This window comes from Pteronotus mesoamericanus, unplaced genomic scaffold (genome assembly GCF_021234165.1).
Source record: "Pteronotus mesoamericanus isolate MK-2021 breed Mesoamerican mustached bat unplaced genomic scaffold, CSHL_Meso_final scaffold_582, whole genome shotgun sequence".
NCBI classification, from domain to species: Eukaryota; Metazoa; Chordata; class Mammalia; order Chiroptera; family Mormoopidae; genus Pteronotus; species Pteronotus mesoamericanus.
In genome coordinates this window covers 2,752,047-2,768,392 of record NW_026555323.1, presented here as the reverse complement: position 1 = coordinate 2,768,392, position 16,346 = coordinate 2,752,047, and the positions used below count along the sequence as shown (strand labels likewise).

Below are 16,346 nucleotides of genomic sequence, written 5' to 3'. Positions count from 1 at the left end.
GCGGCAGGTCAGGTGAAGCCTTTGAAGTGGCTCTTGCCCTCCCGCCGCCGGCCCTGCTCCCTGTCCAGCGCCCTCCTCCTGGTGCCCTGAGCGCATCGCCAGCGCCTGCCGCCTCAGGGCTCCTGCACTTCCTCGCTCTGTCCAGAAGGCTCCTTCCCAGGAATCGCTTGCTTTTTCTCCTTCACTTTTCACCAGTCTCTTCCTAGAGGCCGCTCCTCAGCCCGGTCTCCCCGGAGTTCCTACCTACAGCCCCAAACCCTCTCCCCGCTCACTGTATTCTCCTTACCTTGCGCCTTAGTCAGCCCGGGCTGCTGTCAGGAAACACCCTTAACTCGGTGGCTTATCAACAACAGACGTTTATTTCTCACGGTTTGGGTGCTGGGGGTCCAAGGTCATGGCACCTGGCGTGGTCAGACAGGCACCACCCCGCAGCGGCCTCCCGTGGTGGGAGAAGCGAGCAGGCTCTGTGGCCTCTTCTCAAAAGGGCACGAATCCCCGTCCTGGGGCCCCACCCTCGTGTTCTAGTTGCTCCCGAAGGCCCTGCCTCCATCTCCATCGCGTCGGGGTCTGGGCTTCCACACAGGGACCTCGGGGGGAGGCAGACAGGTGGCCCATGGCACCCGCTTCATTTTGCCTCCAAAGCGCTTGTCGCGTGTGACAGCCTTTTCGTTGCTCATTGGTGAGTGGGCTCCGAGTCCCCCGCCCCCCACGGGAAGTGGGCTTCCGGAGGGCCAGGGCCCTCTCTGGACTTGTTCCTGGCTCTCCCCTGCGGCTACCCCGCTGTAGACCCGGGATACCTGGGTCTGGTGCAACAAATGAATGAAACAGAAAACTCGCAGTGAACCTGGGAGAGGCTAGGATATTGCAATACAAACTAAAGGCACCTCCCAAATAATATTTGAACGCTGCGCTATAAGATAAAGCTCTAGGAATTCTGGGAGGTAATGTGAATTCTTCCGTGTTTACATGACACTGGACATGTCCTGTCTCTTCTAAAATACGGAGCCGATGTTGACATTGAGAGACACGTCATGTGCTCACGGCATATAAGGTCACGGGCAGATCTGTTCCCCAGTGTCTATATTTCTTAGCTCCCAGTAAGTGTCTGCTCTTCAGCAACATAAAGATTTGGCAATTTTTTGAAGGATGTCGGTTTCTAGGAGAAAACTGTAACAACATTATCACATACTATTTTGAGTTTAGTTGCTCCATAAATAAACAGCCTCGTTTCGGCAGATCCACCAGAGACCTGTAAATCTCTTCCAAGTGCAGCCTAGTCCTAATTAAGCCCTGCACTTGCAGAAGCATCCTCTGCTTCGGTGGTTTTAAAACTCACCTCTTTAATCTTGCGTGCCTGCTCAGCTCCTCTTCCCGAGCACCTGCTTGGAAGGCGTTGACGCAGACCACGTGGTGGGGACCACCCAGGAACGGATGAAACCCGGTTTCTTCCTCCAAGCCGGTTACAATCAGGCTGTGCCGTTTGCAACCTGAAGGAAGGTTAAAATATCAGTCGCCCCCCATCGCGCCCACGGGAGGCGCAGCGGACAGCAGGGTTCACAGTGGTGGCAATTCTAGGTGTGGCCTCGCTCACTAACCCCCGCTCCCAGGGGCCACCACAGGGAGCCTAGGCCAGGCGCCCCTAGAGCATGCGTGACACCTTCACCCGGAAGTCGCCCCTGCAGCCTTTGTGGCCGCCGTGATGCGGACCCCGGCTCAGGGAGGAGGAATCGCCAAGTACCCGGGGGCCCCGGGGGACCTTAGTTGTCATCTAGTCAAAATCTCTGTCCCATTCAGTGTTTCCACCTGCAAAGCTGTGCCTTGTCCGCTGCGGCCACAGCCTGGACACAGGGGACTCAGACATCACCAGGGAAGCCTTGGATGCTGCCCCAGGCCCCTGATAAGACAACTGTCACTCGGTTCCTGCTCTTTGGGCTCTTTATCTTGGGACCGGCCACCAGCCAGCCTGGCTCATGGGCAGATGTGAGAGCAACTCCATAGGCAAGGCTGGCGGGCTGGGGTCCCGAGGGAGGGCGGCCTCGCGGACAGGACGGGGACAGAGGCCCCAGGAACCGGGGCCCCTGGGGTGTCCCACGGCTGCACCCCTGCTCTGGAAATCTAAATCCGCACGGTCTCCCCCGGGGTATCCCATGTCCCTGGTCTGCAAATGCTCGATTTTTCTATACAGTCAAAATAGAAGAGGCAGAAAGGTTAAAGAATGAAATACCATAAATTCTCAGTTTATTGATTTTGTTTTCCATCCTCGCTCTTGCCCTTGATTCCATCTGCCTTTCCGGTTTCTTGGCCTGAAGGTGGGGGAAAGCAGCTGATCTCTCTATTTATGTCTTTACAGTCCTAGGAAGAAGCGGGTGGTGGATTTTCTCTGTGGATTAGTTTTATTATTTCGGAAGCCTGTCAGACGTAATCTGATTTAATCCAGGAGACGAAACGGCAGGGGCCATTTCAGTTTCTGCAGAGACATTTGAGCCACCCAGAAAGTCGCATGTGTTCTTTTAAAAAAAAGTGTCTTCTCTTGGCTTGGAATTTCGACCACTTTTCTGGCTCTTGGTTTTTAGTCCTTCTTATATTACTGTATTTTGCCATGTGTAATGCGCACTTTTTTGCCCAAAATTTTGAGGGAAAAATAAGGACGTGCATTATACATGGATATAATGATTCCATACCGTGGGTATAAGAATTCCATGTGTAATGCACACAAAAACCATGGGTGCGCACTATACACGGCAAAATACGGTATTCTCTACTTTTTAACCTCTTAATTCTGATGGGCCTGATAGCATTCCCATTGTAGCGTTAGACTGTGAACCGTACTTCTTTTTTCATTTCTGAACTGTCCCTTCACACACTGTGCTCATAGACAAGTGAGCTGGTGGCCGGCTTAGGGCCACACCAGCAGCCCGTGGCCAAGGGTGGCACTTCAGTCACTCTGTCGCACTGAGAGAGAACGAAGCTCGGGGGACCGGGGAACAAGAGGCCCACTTTCTTCCTCTGACATCAAGATAGTTGACTGGAAGACATACCAAAACAGACGTATGTAAGAAGTTTCTCGACAGCAAATATGCAGTGTCTTGCACACCGACAACCAATTCTCTGATTCTCTGGACAGCGGCCGGGTCCATCCCTTCGATTCCCCTCTCACGCCGTCTCCCCAGAGAATGTGGGATCTCGCCCATCACGCGCGCAGTCCCTGAGGGCGGCCCCGCACCTTAGACGCCAGCGCAAATAGGAGCCCCCTGGCTACCCGCACTTCCGTCCGGCCGAGTTCAAGGTCAAAGTTCCCCAGTGTCCCCTTTCAGGGTCCATGGGGGGGGATCAAGGTCCGCACGCAAGGCTGAGCAAGCAGAACGGCCGGGATTCGGGCCCACAGCATGTGCCACTGAGCAGGGGCGTGAGGCGGGGAGACGGGCGGGTGCGCCTGCTGGGAGGCGTCCCGCAGCTCAGATGCGGTGCTGCAGGAAGAGGCCTCCTTTGACCAACCATCTGTTCCCGCTTTCTGGGAGGCCTAGGGCCCAGGCCAGCTCGGCCATGGCAGGGACAAGGACAGGCTCTGAGGTGTCAGCAGCGCAGAGAGGAACCCGACGGCGAGACAGGAGGCCAGGGAACGGGGACACAGGTGTTGGCATGGAGGGGCTTATGCCGAGAACAAGGAAGAGAGAGGCAGGGCGGGGTGGGCCATGGGTGGAGAGACCAGAGACGGAGCAGGCCGCCCCAGGCACAGCGCGGCAGGCGCCGGGCAGTCCTGCGAAACCCACTGAACAAGACTGGCCCTTCTGGGCGCCGTCCTCTGCTCCCCCATCCGCCCACCTCTGATTAGAGACATCAGCCAGCTGAGCCTCTGCCCAGGGACTCAGGTGACGCTTCAGCACAGGAGATATTGACGCACCCCTGTTCGCAAAGGTGCGTGACTGTTCAATGACATTATGACGGTACTCACCTGGGTACCCCCGTCTTGTCCAGCCTCCGGTGGCCCCAGGACTGGGACCACTGTTCTGACGCCGGCCCCCCCTTCCCAGAGGATGCTGGGGCCGCCGGCACATGGCCCGGCACCCCGCTGCACTCGCTCTGGGAGTGCAAGTCCCAAATCTCAACAACTCGGAATATTAACATTTTTTTCCTTCCACGCTGTTGTTTTTGTAGCTTTGCATCCGATGTGTTGACTCTAAGATCGAACTGAAATTGATGTATAGTGGAGGCATTTTGGGTCTTAGTATGGTTTGCTGCCCAGATAGTGATGTGTTTGCTGATGAGTGTCCCAGGACCCTGCTGGGCAGGTAGCATCACCTAACTTTCTAAATCTGAGAAAGTCTGAGCTCCAGAGTGCATGTGGCCCTCGGGGGCCTGGATACAGGATGGCGGCCTGCCCTGCTTGTAGGGGCTGCTGAGTCCAACCTGCCAGGCCTGCGAGACCCCTGCTGGGTGACGCTGGTTGTACAGCAGCTACAGGCCCCGCCCACCTGAGCAGTCTTTACAGCGTGATTGGTCCAGGCGGGGCTGGTGGGTGTGGCCCCAGGACTGGGGAGCCCACGTGTGGGCCTTCCTCGGGCAAAGGCCCCTCAGAACCTAATTTCGGCCTGGCCCCACGGAGATGCGCTCTGTGTCCGTGTGTTTACGAATATCTCCTGGTCCTTCCCACACCCTTGTGTCCTGAATACGACCTCAAGGCCCCAAACAAGCCCTTTAGAAGTTTCTGAGACGTTTCCCTGCACGAAGTGGCTTCATGGAAATAAATAGTCTACATTTGTTCAGCGCGGTTCTTATTCCAGTTGAAATAATTGCATTTATTTTCATAAAGCATCCTTACGGAAGACTTTGAGAGCAAAACATTTTATTCACTTGGCTAGAAAACACCCATCTGTCAGGGAAGCCGGGGCGGGGGGCGGCGCTGGGAGGCATGTGATGGACCGGAATTAACTTGCACACATCCCTCTGAGCGTGGCCACAGTGACAGCAAAATCTGAAATGCGATTTTTATGTCATTCGTGGTCATTTTGGAAGGGATTATTTAATTTCTGGTGTCTTTATATTCTATAGCTAGCAACTCAATTATGTTAATAAATGTCTGGATCTCTTTTTGGCTTTGCACTTACATAATAACCTCATAGAAGCGATATTAGTAGGCGAGGAAGCTAAGCGCTCTCAATGTCCTTGTCTGTGTGTGTCAGTCTTGGACAGATCACTATTTACAATGGAACATGTCAGACTACCCGGGCGTGAAGACCGTTCGTTTCCCAGACGGCCAGATTTGGAAGCCCGACATCCTGCTATATAACAGGTGAGCACACAGGACGAAAGGAGAAGTATTTCTATTCTTGCCTGTGTTTGACGATCCAGTGCGTTGGAGTATTTTGTAGATTTGCCCGATATGCGGTCTGTCTTTTGGGACCATGGCTGCCCACGCCACCAGGCTGTGGAAGTGGCCTTTGAGAAGCAGCTGTGTCCCCTCTCCAGCGTCCTCTCAATTGGCATGCGGGCTCATGTCCCCGGCGCACTGCCTAGGACGGCCACGTCCATGGGGCTGTGCATTATAGATGCGCAGATACTTTTGTGCATGTTGATGCTGACGCATTTTCCCACGGGACATCCTTCGCCCCGAATGACAGCCGCTACCAGAGAAGCGGCTGACCTATGGGAGGCAGGGCCGGAGGCCGCTGTCTGCACCCAGTCCTCCCGGCACGTCGGGAGAGTCCTTAGCAGAGGGCGCCGGCTGTCACCTCTCGCTGCCCTTGGAAGCTTGTCCCGCAGCTGCCAGAAGACACGCAGACAGTGGTCATGTTTTATAATCCTCCTGAGGACAAGAAATGAGAGCTTTGTCTGTAACCCCAGGCCGTCCGATTCACAGACCAGATGCCGCGAAGGCAGGTACCCAGGCGGGGTCCGCTTCCGGAGCATTAAAATCCTTCGCTGCACCGCACAGGGAATTCAGGGCATCTTGTCACAGGAAGGTCCATAACGTGACAAACAGCTAAATACTTTGAAAAAGAGAGACGGTTCCTAGCAAGGGCTGCAGCCTTCGGTCCCCCCGGAAGGGAAGGAAACCCTGTGCCTTTCTGACCACTGGCCGCTGCCCTCCGTGGTCGCCCGGTGACCCCCCGGGGCCCGCCACGTGTTCCCCCCACACTGACTGCTCCCAGGGGGCCTGGGCTGAGTCCCCCTCTTGTGCGGACTTTCATTCTTCCTGTCTTTCCTGCTGGCAGTCGCGCTTCTCTTCAATCAGTGGGCCTCTGCCTAGAAGGCCGTTCCCCTCTGACTCGCTGTTACTCTCCGCCTTTTAAAACTAGTTCAGACGCGTCCTAGTGACCAGGTGAAGCGCGTGAACCCCCGTGACCACAGCCTGCGTGACTTCAACAATTTATTTTCTCACAGAAATTAGTTTTCTCGTGGAGGCTGGAAGTCAAGGTCAAGGTGTTGGCAGGCGTGGCGTCTCCTCAAGTCTGTCTCCCTGAGTCTTTTCCGTGTGGAGCGGACGTCTCCCAGCGTGGTGGCTGGTGTGCCGCAGGGGACGCGGGGGGGCTGCCAGGCCCCTTAGAGACTTGGCTTAGAAACCCTCAGCCTGTTCAGCACCTGCTGATGGCCAGAGCCAGCAGGGAACCTGTCGGGATCAAGGGAGGGGGTCACTCCCCGCTCCCCAGGATGCCCAGGGAGGGAGGCACATGAACATATGTCCTGCGGAGATGAGCCATCCCCTGCTAAGCAAGGGAAATGGTGCAACAGGAACTGAAAGATCGGGGGAGGGGGAATGAGACCAAAATAGGCATTTACAGCAGGCTCTTGAACAACACTGACGGAACGCCCTAGAAACGTAACTTTTGTTTATATCAATCAGCCTATGGCAAAATGGGTTTCATTAGACGTGGGTCCACTTCAGGTTGCCGAACCTATAGAGGACGTTAAGTGAAGACTTATCGTGCAATATAATGAAGGAAGCGGCTGAAAGGTGCAATTGGCTAAGTGCATCCGATAAAGCCTGTAGGAGGGCCCTGGCTGGGTGGCTCCATTGGCTGGAGCATCAGCCTGTACATCAACAGGTTGCGGGTTCGATCCCGGTTAGGGCGCAAACCTAGGTTGCAGGTTCCATCCCCAGTCATGGCGCGGATGGGAGGCAACCGGTGAATGTTTCTCTCTCACATTGATGTTTCTCTCTCTCTCTCTTTCAAATCAATTGAAAAAAGAAAACATATCCTCGTGTGAGGATTAAAAATAATAACAAAGCTATAGGAGGGGGGAGGGCAGAGCCCTCGTTTGAACGCAGTGAGCCAGGTCCCTCTGTCGTCTGCATACAGGGGGACCCGCCCACCTCCGGGGGGACCTGCGCACCCCCTGCAGCCTCCGCTGACACCGGCTGCTCTCCAGCCCCCGGCCAGACGTTGCTCTCAGCTCGCCCACATGCCTGACCCCGTCCCACCACCCGCGTTTGCCTGGTGTCCCCTCCTGGCGTGGAAGACGCGCCCATCTCGCGTGCCTCAACCGCAGCTCAACTCCCTGTCCCCGCCAGCTCCCAGACGAGTCTGTGACATGCTGTCATAGAAAAGCCACAGCACGTCAGGCCTGCCACCTCTCCCGGCCGCCGAGAGCGTGCTGAATAAATATCTGTGCACAGACGAGACGGAAGAGGGGGGTGCGGCCCTGGGAGGAAGGGAAGGACAGAAATCCTGGTGGCAACCCGCATATCCGAGGCTGGGGCTGACTCCAAAAATGGACACAAGAAGTAGCAAAACCAGCTTGAATTTAATGAGATCCTGACCTTCTGATGCTCCGTCATTGGGGATTTGGGGAATTGTTGAGCTTAATTCTTTCCGCCAGGTGCCAGGCACTCACTGGTATGTTCTCCCCGTGGCCTCGCGTGATGTCTCGTTAATACATGTGCGTGGCGGGGGGGTGGGGCTTTTCCCCAAGGAGGGACAGGCCATCAGTCGTGCCCGGCTGTGGCTTTGAGAGGAGCCCAGATCAGCGAGGCTGACATGTCCATCACTGTCCCAGTTGGACACTGCAGTGCCAGCGTGAGCCACTAATGGTTTGCGAGGTGTATCAATAACACATTTTCCGTGCTCGGGAGAGGCCGGGCCCCGCAGACCAGCCATCTCTGTGTCAGGTCTGGGACGGGCTGCTTTATTGCCCTGATGGATGAAGAACAGGGTTCGGTGTTGCCAGCCAGCTGGCCGGGTTGCTGGGCGAGAGGACGGGCGCGGAGAAAACCACGCCTGCCGGGGGGCTGACCCCAGGAGCTTCTCGTTCCTCTTTACTGGAAGCCTGCAGTTCCAGGGTTTTTCTGAACACCATCGTGCTCCAAATGAGTGGCAGTTACGGATGGCTTGCCACTCGCGGCCTTCCCCTTCGGGCAGAATGAAAGGCCTCGCTGGCACTGGTAGTCAGACGACCTGACCCAGGGCACCTCGGCCGCTGCTGTGCCTGTGCTGTGCAGCCTCGGGCAGCTGCCCCTGCCTCTCTGGGCTTCTTTGCTCTCCAGCTGCTGAGTCAGAAAAGCCCATAACAACGTTTGTTGATTTTTGTTGGTGAATGTGTTGCAGATGCTTTGGTTACCTCTGCATTTTTAGGCCACCGTGGGGTGTCAACCGTTCTTTCCTTTCTTTTTCTTTTTAATCCTCACCCAAGGGTATATTTATTGATTTGAAAGAGAGAGAGAGAAACATGGGTGTGAGAGAGAAACATCAATCGGTTGCCTCTTGTACATGCCCTAACCTGGAATTGAACCCACAACCAGGTTAGGCACATGCCCTGACCAGGAATCGAACCTGCAGCCTTTTGGTGTATGGGACGACGCTCCAACCAACTGGGCAACCCGGCCAGGGCTCAGCTACGTTGCCACGTCTGCAGGCTTGTGTCTGGCTCTGAGAGTGCTGTACTCTGGCTACACTCTGAGCCCTCTCTGTCACACGTCCCCACCACCCTGTGGCTGATGGCAGAGCCTGGGACAGGGGCGATGCATATAGGGCACACTCAGGTGTGGTGTGACCCAGTCTGCGAGGGGCTCATATCGGGCTAATGAACCAGTTGCCGATGAAACAGAATTTATTTTCTTACCAAGTTCCTTGGGTTCCCGAAGACAAGGGCTTCAGTGCATGCAGTTTACTTGGGAGAGGAAGTGGGACCGGGGGTGGGCGGGGAGGGAAGGAGGCAGGGAGGCCAACACAGAATGCGTTAAAAAGCAAGCTACTTCTGTAGGCAATGGGGCTATTCCCACAGGGGAGCTCTGGGGGACCGTCTGCCACCGCCTCTGACAGGGGTTGACAGCTGCTTCCAGAGCGTCGTCTCCTCGCGCCTGCCCTGCGCATGGACTGAGAGTGCTTGGCAGCCAGGACCCCCCGCCTTGAGCAGGGAAGCGGGCGCTCACAGTCAGCAGCCGTCAGGGCCCTGAACGCGGGAAGGACAGCTGTCCGCGTGGTCGGCCACAGCACGCAGGAGCCACTCGCTCAAGTTCCAAGTCTTTCCACCTGGGGCGACTGGAAGACTCAGCCCCAGCTCCTGGTGGGAGTGGCAGGGACAGCGTCCCGGGACTCGGGGGCTCTCAGCCCGAAGCAGGGCAGGTGGGGGGCCGGGGTCACAGAGAGGATCCGGGATTTACACCCTTGGGAGCGGTAGCATGTGTTATAGAAGCGTGGACTGTCGCTAGGGGACCTTAGCCGCTCTGCCTGGTCCCACTCTCTCTGCAAAGCTCCCCATCACTCCAAAGTCAGTACAAGCACCATATTTATCAGGGCGGGAAGCTGGCGCTCAGAGACGGTCGGCCACAGGCCCCGGGCCCCCCAGCGGAGCGCGCCTGGCTCCGGGGTCTCGCAGGCCTCAGGCCAGCCTGCCTCTGGTGCGCTTTTACACGTCCTGCGCTGGATTTTTCTACAAGTTAGGTAAAGTGAAACCATTCCTCTGCCCCTCTCCCTGAGCTGGCTCGGCCCTCAGACCTTCGCTGGCCGCGTCGGCCTTTCGTCTTCCATTCCGGAACACGCCGTCTGTCTCCGTCCAGTTTTCATCCCACGGCTTCTTGATGATCTTTCCTCGGCATCTGACGTCCAGCTTGCCTGTGGCCGACCCCCCTGTCAGCCAGCTTGGAAGGCCGGCGTGCCAGCCGCTGTGCAAAGGGTGGGAGCAGAATTTCAGGGCCAGGAGCGACCGCGGGCGGAGTCATCAGGGACGCCGCGCAGGCGGATGGCCAGGCCAGCAGCTGCCGGCAGCCCCACTCTGCGCCCTGAGGGTCGCGGGGCCTGTCGAGCCCAAGACCACAGCCTTCGGAGAAGAGCTTATCGATCTTAGTGGCATCAGACAGAGGGCCGACGTGACGGTAGGGGCCTGTGTAATAACCATGTGTGACAGGGACTCGATAGGCAGTCAGTCATCAGCAGCAGCCGGCGGAGGCGGGGGAGGTGCGTGCAGCCCGGGGGCGGGGGCACGGTCAGCCCTCGCGTCCCCCTTATCCTGCTGTGCGGGTCCCTGAGAATGCCCACGGCCCCCCAGGGCTGCGCCGTCTTCCATCTAAAGGGGAGGGATCCCCTGTAAATAAGCGTCAGACTCATGGATACAGAGGGCAGACTGACAGCTGGCAGAGGGGAGAGGGGCTGGGAGGCTGGGTGAGAAAGGGGAAGGGATTCAGCAAAAGACAAACACACGGACACAGCCCACAGCGCGGTGATGGCCAGGGGGAGGGGCGGGAGAGGCGGCCGAGGGTGAAGGGGGGATAAAGGGTGATGGAAGGAGACTTGGCTTGGGGTGATGAGCACACTTGAGAGAGAGGGAGACAGGGAGGGAGAGAGAAACATCAAGGTGAGCGAGAAAGATGGACCAGTTGCCCCCTGTACATGCCCCGACTAGAGATCAAACCCACAACCTTGGTGTGTGCCCTGACTGGGATAAACTAATTTTTATTTTATTTTTTAAATTTTAATTGAATCTATTGGGGTGCCATTGGTTAATAACATCATATAGGCTTCGGCCCTGGCCAGGTGGCGCAGTGGTTGGAGCGTCGTCCCATGCACTAAACAGTTGCGGGTTTGACCCACCTGTGGGAACGTGAGGGGACGCGTAGTCAAGGGGACAAAGAAAAAGCCCAGCTGCGCCCCAGCACTGCCAGCGAGCCCCGTTCGTGCGAGGATGGACCGTCTGACACCAGGTCGTGGAAGGTCCAGAAAAGGCGGGGTCGTCCAGTACCTGGCGCCGGGAATCATGGGAAGGGGTCTGGAAGCAATCGTTGCATTTCTGTCAGGAGGGAGCAGGCTCTGCCTTCTGCAGTCATCGATCTTTTTTAATTGGAACTGTTGGGAAGTACACGTGGCCCGCCCCACGGGACGCCTTGGGGGGCACTTGGCTGTGGTGGAAAGAAATCCCCACGTTTGCAAAGCCCTGGCAGGGTGATTCTGTCCCCTCCCAGGTCCTTGTGCCACTCACGAGCACAGGGACTTATCGATCCCCCTGCCTCAGTGAGACGTTTCAGACTCAGCCACAGGTTCCTTTTTCCTAACAAATGACACTTCCAACCCTAATGGTCAAAACAGACGAAGAATTGGGCATTAGCCCTCATGTATTATAAGAGTTTACTTTTATGTCATTTCTGTATAAAAATCAGTTTGCCAAGGGGAAGGAACCCTGCAACAGTCACCCGGAATATTAAGATTTGCATTTTGCTAATTATGGCGGTGCTACAGTCTCATTTATCTCAATTTTCTGCTTGGGTTGAACCGTACTGAGAAATCACTGAGTCACACAGGTAAGCCGTTGCTAATAGTAACAGGTTTTTAGCTCGTTGTTTTTTTTTTTACCCATTCGTCTTCCGATCTCAAGGGGTCTCTTCAATTAAATTGATCCAATTGCGTGCAGGAGGAACTGGGAGGAAATTCTTTTCCTTCCTCCCAGAATTGAATCACAGATCTAACAGACGCTCATGGTCTTTGTTACAAACATCAAGACCAGATGAGAAGAGTCCAAGCTTCAACGAAGCAAAACTGTGCGTCTCCTGTGGTCCCTGCCGGTGCAGTGGCGGGAGCCTGGGCCAAACCAGGTGCAAGTTCTGTGCTGGAATTGTCAGCAGGAATGTAAATTCTCTAAAAGAGCCCTGGCTGGTGTGGCTCAGTGGATTGAGCACTGGACTGCAAAGCAAAAGGTCGCCGGTTCGATTCCCAGTCAGGGCACATGCCTGGGTTGCGGGCCAGGTTCCCAGTAGGGGGCGCTTAGGAGATAACCACATCTTGTTGTTTCTCTCCCTCTTTCTTCCTCCCTTTCCCTCTCTAAAAGTATATAAATAGAATCTTCTAAAAATTTTCTAAAAGAGCAATGCAAATCTGCAATCCCAGTGTGTGACTCCCTTACAAGAGATGCAAATACACACACATTCAGGGCAAGAGAAGTTTGAGTTTAACTTCCACCTGGAAAGGAGTTCAACGGGCCACATGAATTAATACACCGGTAGTCTCTGAAAAGTTACAAATTTGTAAACAGTCACTTGAGTGTGTTTGGACTTTTTTTAGAGGTTTTTAAATACAAAAAGAAAATTTGGGAACCAAATACTTGCAGAAAGCTCCTCCGTAGATGCTCAGGGTTCCAGGGAACCTGGTTTCACATCACGGTATGGCCCAGAGGGAGTTTGTAAAGGTCCATATGTTCAGCTATTGAAAGCCAAGCCACTGTTTATAATGTGACTCATTAAAATAGTTGGGTACCACGCTGGCCCAGTTGCTGCTCGGTTGGCTGGAACATCGTCCCATGCACCAGGTGGTCCATGGGTTTGATTCCCGGTCAGGGCACTTGCCTAGGTTGCCGGTTTGATGCCTTGCTGGGCGCTTGCAGGAGGCAACCAATCGATGTCTCTTATATCAATGTCTCTCTCTCTCTCTCAAATGAATTTTTTAAAAAGACCAGTTGCGTACAAACTGCCGTCAAGCAAAGATTTCCATCCTCAGCCCTCTTCCTTCTCTCTCCTTCTGTGTGTGTGTTTGGAAGTAAGAGGAGGCTATGTTTTTTCATCTCAAATGATTATTCTTTTATGATTAATCATAATCATATTCTTTAGCCTCCTTCTCTTCCTTCTTCCTTTAAGCTTTATTGGATTTTCGTTTCATATTCAAACCATGAGTTTCTCATACAGATTTTTTTTTCTCCCTGGAGGCTCTGGGGGTTTTTTTTCATTCTTATTACAAGATTTTTAAAAGCAATGTATTCTTGCCTTGGCCACGTGGCTCAGTTGGTTGGAGCGCCACTCCCTGCACCAAACGGTTGAGTGTTTGACTCCTGGTCGGTGTACATGCCTAGGTCGTGAGTTCGATCCCTGGTTGAGGCACATACGAGAGGCAACCAATTGATGTTTCTCTTTCACATCAATGTTTCTTTCTCTCTCTCTCTGAAATCCATGGAAATATGTCCTCAGGTGAGGATTAAAAAAAAAAAACCAAACCAGTGTCCTTAACCAAGCCCATGGTATTTTCCAGCATATTCTTTCTTCTCCACATTGGAACCCACCCCCTCTCCCTAGAGACCCCTCAGATCCTGCTATAGTTTGGACCCCACCCCTTTTCCAGGCCTTTTGCTCTCCTTGTCATCAAAACCCCTTTTCTTAGTCTCCAGGTTCAGTTCGACAGGTGACTTCCTCTTTCTCAGTGTTCACTCTTGTTTTCCTGGAGCCGATCCTGAAGCCCGTGACCCTGGGTAACAAGCCCTCTGAGCACTCACTTTTGGGGAACACCTTTCCTTGCCCTTACCCTCAACTGTTTCCTTTCGGGACTAGGAAATGTGTCTACATGATTTCTTGGGTAGTTCCTCTCTGCCTGTCTCTTTTTTGTAATCCTCACCCGAGGACACATTTGTTGATATGAGAGAGACAGACAGACAGAGAGAGAGAGAGAGAGAGAAACTTTGATTGATTGCCTCCCATACGCACCCTGATCAGGGACTGAACCCACAACCTAGGTACGTGCCCTGACTGGGAATCAAACCTACAACCTTTTGGTGCACAGGACGATGTTCTAATCACCTGTGCCACCAGGCCAGGGCTCTCCTGCCCTTCTGCTAAGTGAGCCCCCCCAGCCTGTCCTCTGAGACCCTCATCGCCTCTGCCCTATGTTTCTCCTCTGATTTTTACCCGCCCAACCTCCCAGCCACTTATAATACAAATTTATTTCATAAATCATATTTGAATTTCCATATTGCTTTTTGGTTTTCTAAATGCAATATGCTCTTCCTTTTTGGGAAGGATGTGGCTTTTCTAAGCAGTACATTTTCATGCCTTTCATTGACTTCTCTTGGATCTTTCTCTGAGTCTGTCGCCGATGGCATCTGTCACACCGAAGGCTGTTCTCAACTGTCTTTTGATCTGAGTTTTCTGTTTAAAGACTCTGAGGAATAGAAAAGGCTGCCTCAGGCGCCGCAGAAAGTGGGAAGACCTCAGTAGCACTCCCCCAGGTGCTAAAATAAATGCAACTGTGCTCTGTGGCGCCAGCCTCTTGACCAGCCCCCTCCATTTCTTGAGACAGTTTACTTTTTAAAATTAACACACAGGGGCTGTGCTTTGAGGGTACTCGAGATTTGTTTTAATCAGACGTGGCAAGACACGCAGACACAGAAATGTCTGCCGTGAAGGAAGACGTTTATCATACTCAGAGCTCCCTGGAACTGGGAGGCACAGGATAGGCAGAGCCTCATGGGGAGGCACCGGGACCCTGCAGGGGGCTGGGGGAGGGGGCGCAGGCAAGCAAGGGGTGGGCGGAGGCTTGGGGTTGGCTTTTGAATAATTTCAGCAGGCTCTGAGGCTTCCTTAGCTGCCCGCTAAGCATGTGGCCCCGGGTGATGGAGACACGTGGATGGTGGCCCAGAGTGTGAGACCCCCAACAGAGGCGTGGTTGGGGCATGGGCTCTGCGTTGGTCTGTCTGTATTTGAGACCTGTGCTCATGAGCAGGTGGTTTGCTATCTCTAGCAACTGGATAGCCCTGGCAGGTGAGAAAAGGGGGCAGCCCCCTGGCCCCCAAGTCAGCAACGCCCCAGGTGTCACAGAATACAGAAAGTGAGGGACGTTTGTTAAAGCCCAGCCAAGAACGGGCCTTTGTAGTCGGGAACTGACGCTTTGGGCACAGCGGCCGTGTGCCCCGCCCACCCTCCTCTCCTGCTCGGAGACTGAGATTCCCCATCTGCCGCGTCCTCCGCAACTGTCCTCGAGTTTCATTTTTGCTCAGAACTTTGTTTTAGATGCATATGAAAAAAAATCAGTTTCTATGAAGTGGGGGTGAACACTGGCCCCTTCGAACCTGTCAGAGATCTCTAGGATCAGCTGCAAAACTCATTCGCAGGCCGATGCCGGGGTGGCAGGAGAGCAAACAGCAGCCCCTCGCAAAGCGGGAGGACCTCGGCAACGGCAGACCCAAGGGCCCTGGGGGGGGCAGTACCTGCTCACGAAATCCTTTTCCTGTTGCTAGTGCCGATGAGCGGTTCGATGCCACGTTCCACACCAACGTGCTGGTGAATTCTTCTGGGCACTGCCAGTACCTCCCTCCAGGTAAGGTCGCTTCCTTGGTCCTCCTAGAGCGAGACGCGCCGAGCCGGGGGCATCAGTCCTGACGGTGCTCCCATGAGCCCTTGGGCTAGCTCTGAGCTCTGGGCATGTGTGCTCTCCAGGTGGTGCTGTCCGGGTGTCGTTGTCCAGGTGCTGCTCGCCAGGCGTTGCTTGCCAGCTGTTGTTTTCCAGGTGCTGCCTGCCAGGTGCTGGGGGCAGGACAGCAAAGGGGCTGAGCTCACTTCTCGAGTGCAGGCGTGGAAGAGCACTTACTTGCCTGTTAGATCCCCGATCAGGTGGCTTCGGCAGGGATCTCGTCAGTGACCCAGTTCTCAATGGCTGTCTCTCCTCTCTCTTAGGCCGTCGATGGTTAACTGCTTCCTGGGGTCGATTCTTTTCCCACCAGCCCATCATGCCTGTGGACTCGCGGGGCCCTGGGCTGCTCCGTGACTGGCCTGTGGCCCTGGAACACGGCTTTGTGGCCTACAGACAGTAACAGGATTCCAAAAATCTTTACATGATTGTTCCAGATGCTCTTTTCCAGGAGGATCTCCTCCCCACTGCGATGGACTGATATCCTGGTCCCAGGCGACCTGCAGCCAGCTCGCTCACCACCGCCACACACGCACACCGCACTGCACAGTGCATCCATTCACACCGCACTGCACACCGCATTCCGTTCACACCGCACTACACAGGCAGTTCCGTTCACACCGCACTACACAGGCAGTTCCGTTCACACCGCACTGCACAGTGCATCCATTCACACCGCACTGCACAGTGCATCCATTCACACCGCACTGCACAGTGCATCCATTCACACCGCACTGCACAGTGCATCCGTTCACA

At 54.7% G+C, this 16,346-nt stretch overlaps 1 protein-coding gene across 1 annotated transcript in view; it reads left to right on the top strand.

The window, feature by feature from the left end:
* LOC129061280 (neuronal acetylcholine receptor subunit alpha-7) overlaps positions 1-16,346 on the top strand; it is a 60,868-nt gene that overhangs the window by 32,596 nt on the left and 11,926 nt on the right. The window contains exons 4-5 of the mRNA XM_054561972.1: positions 5,181-5,290; positions 15,421-15,500. Of these exons, the coding sequence (XP_054417947.1) occupies positions 5,181-5,290; positions 15,421-15,500 (190 nt within the window). The remainder of the gene's footprint in view (positions 1-5,180; positions 5,291-15,420; positions 15,501-16,346) is intronic.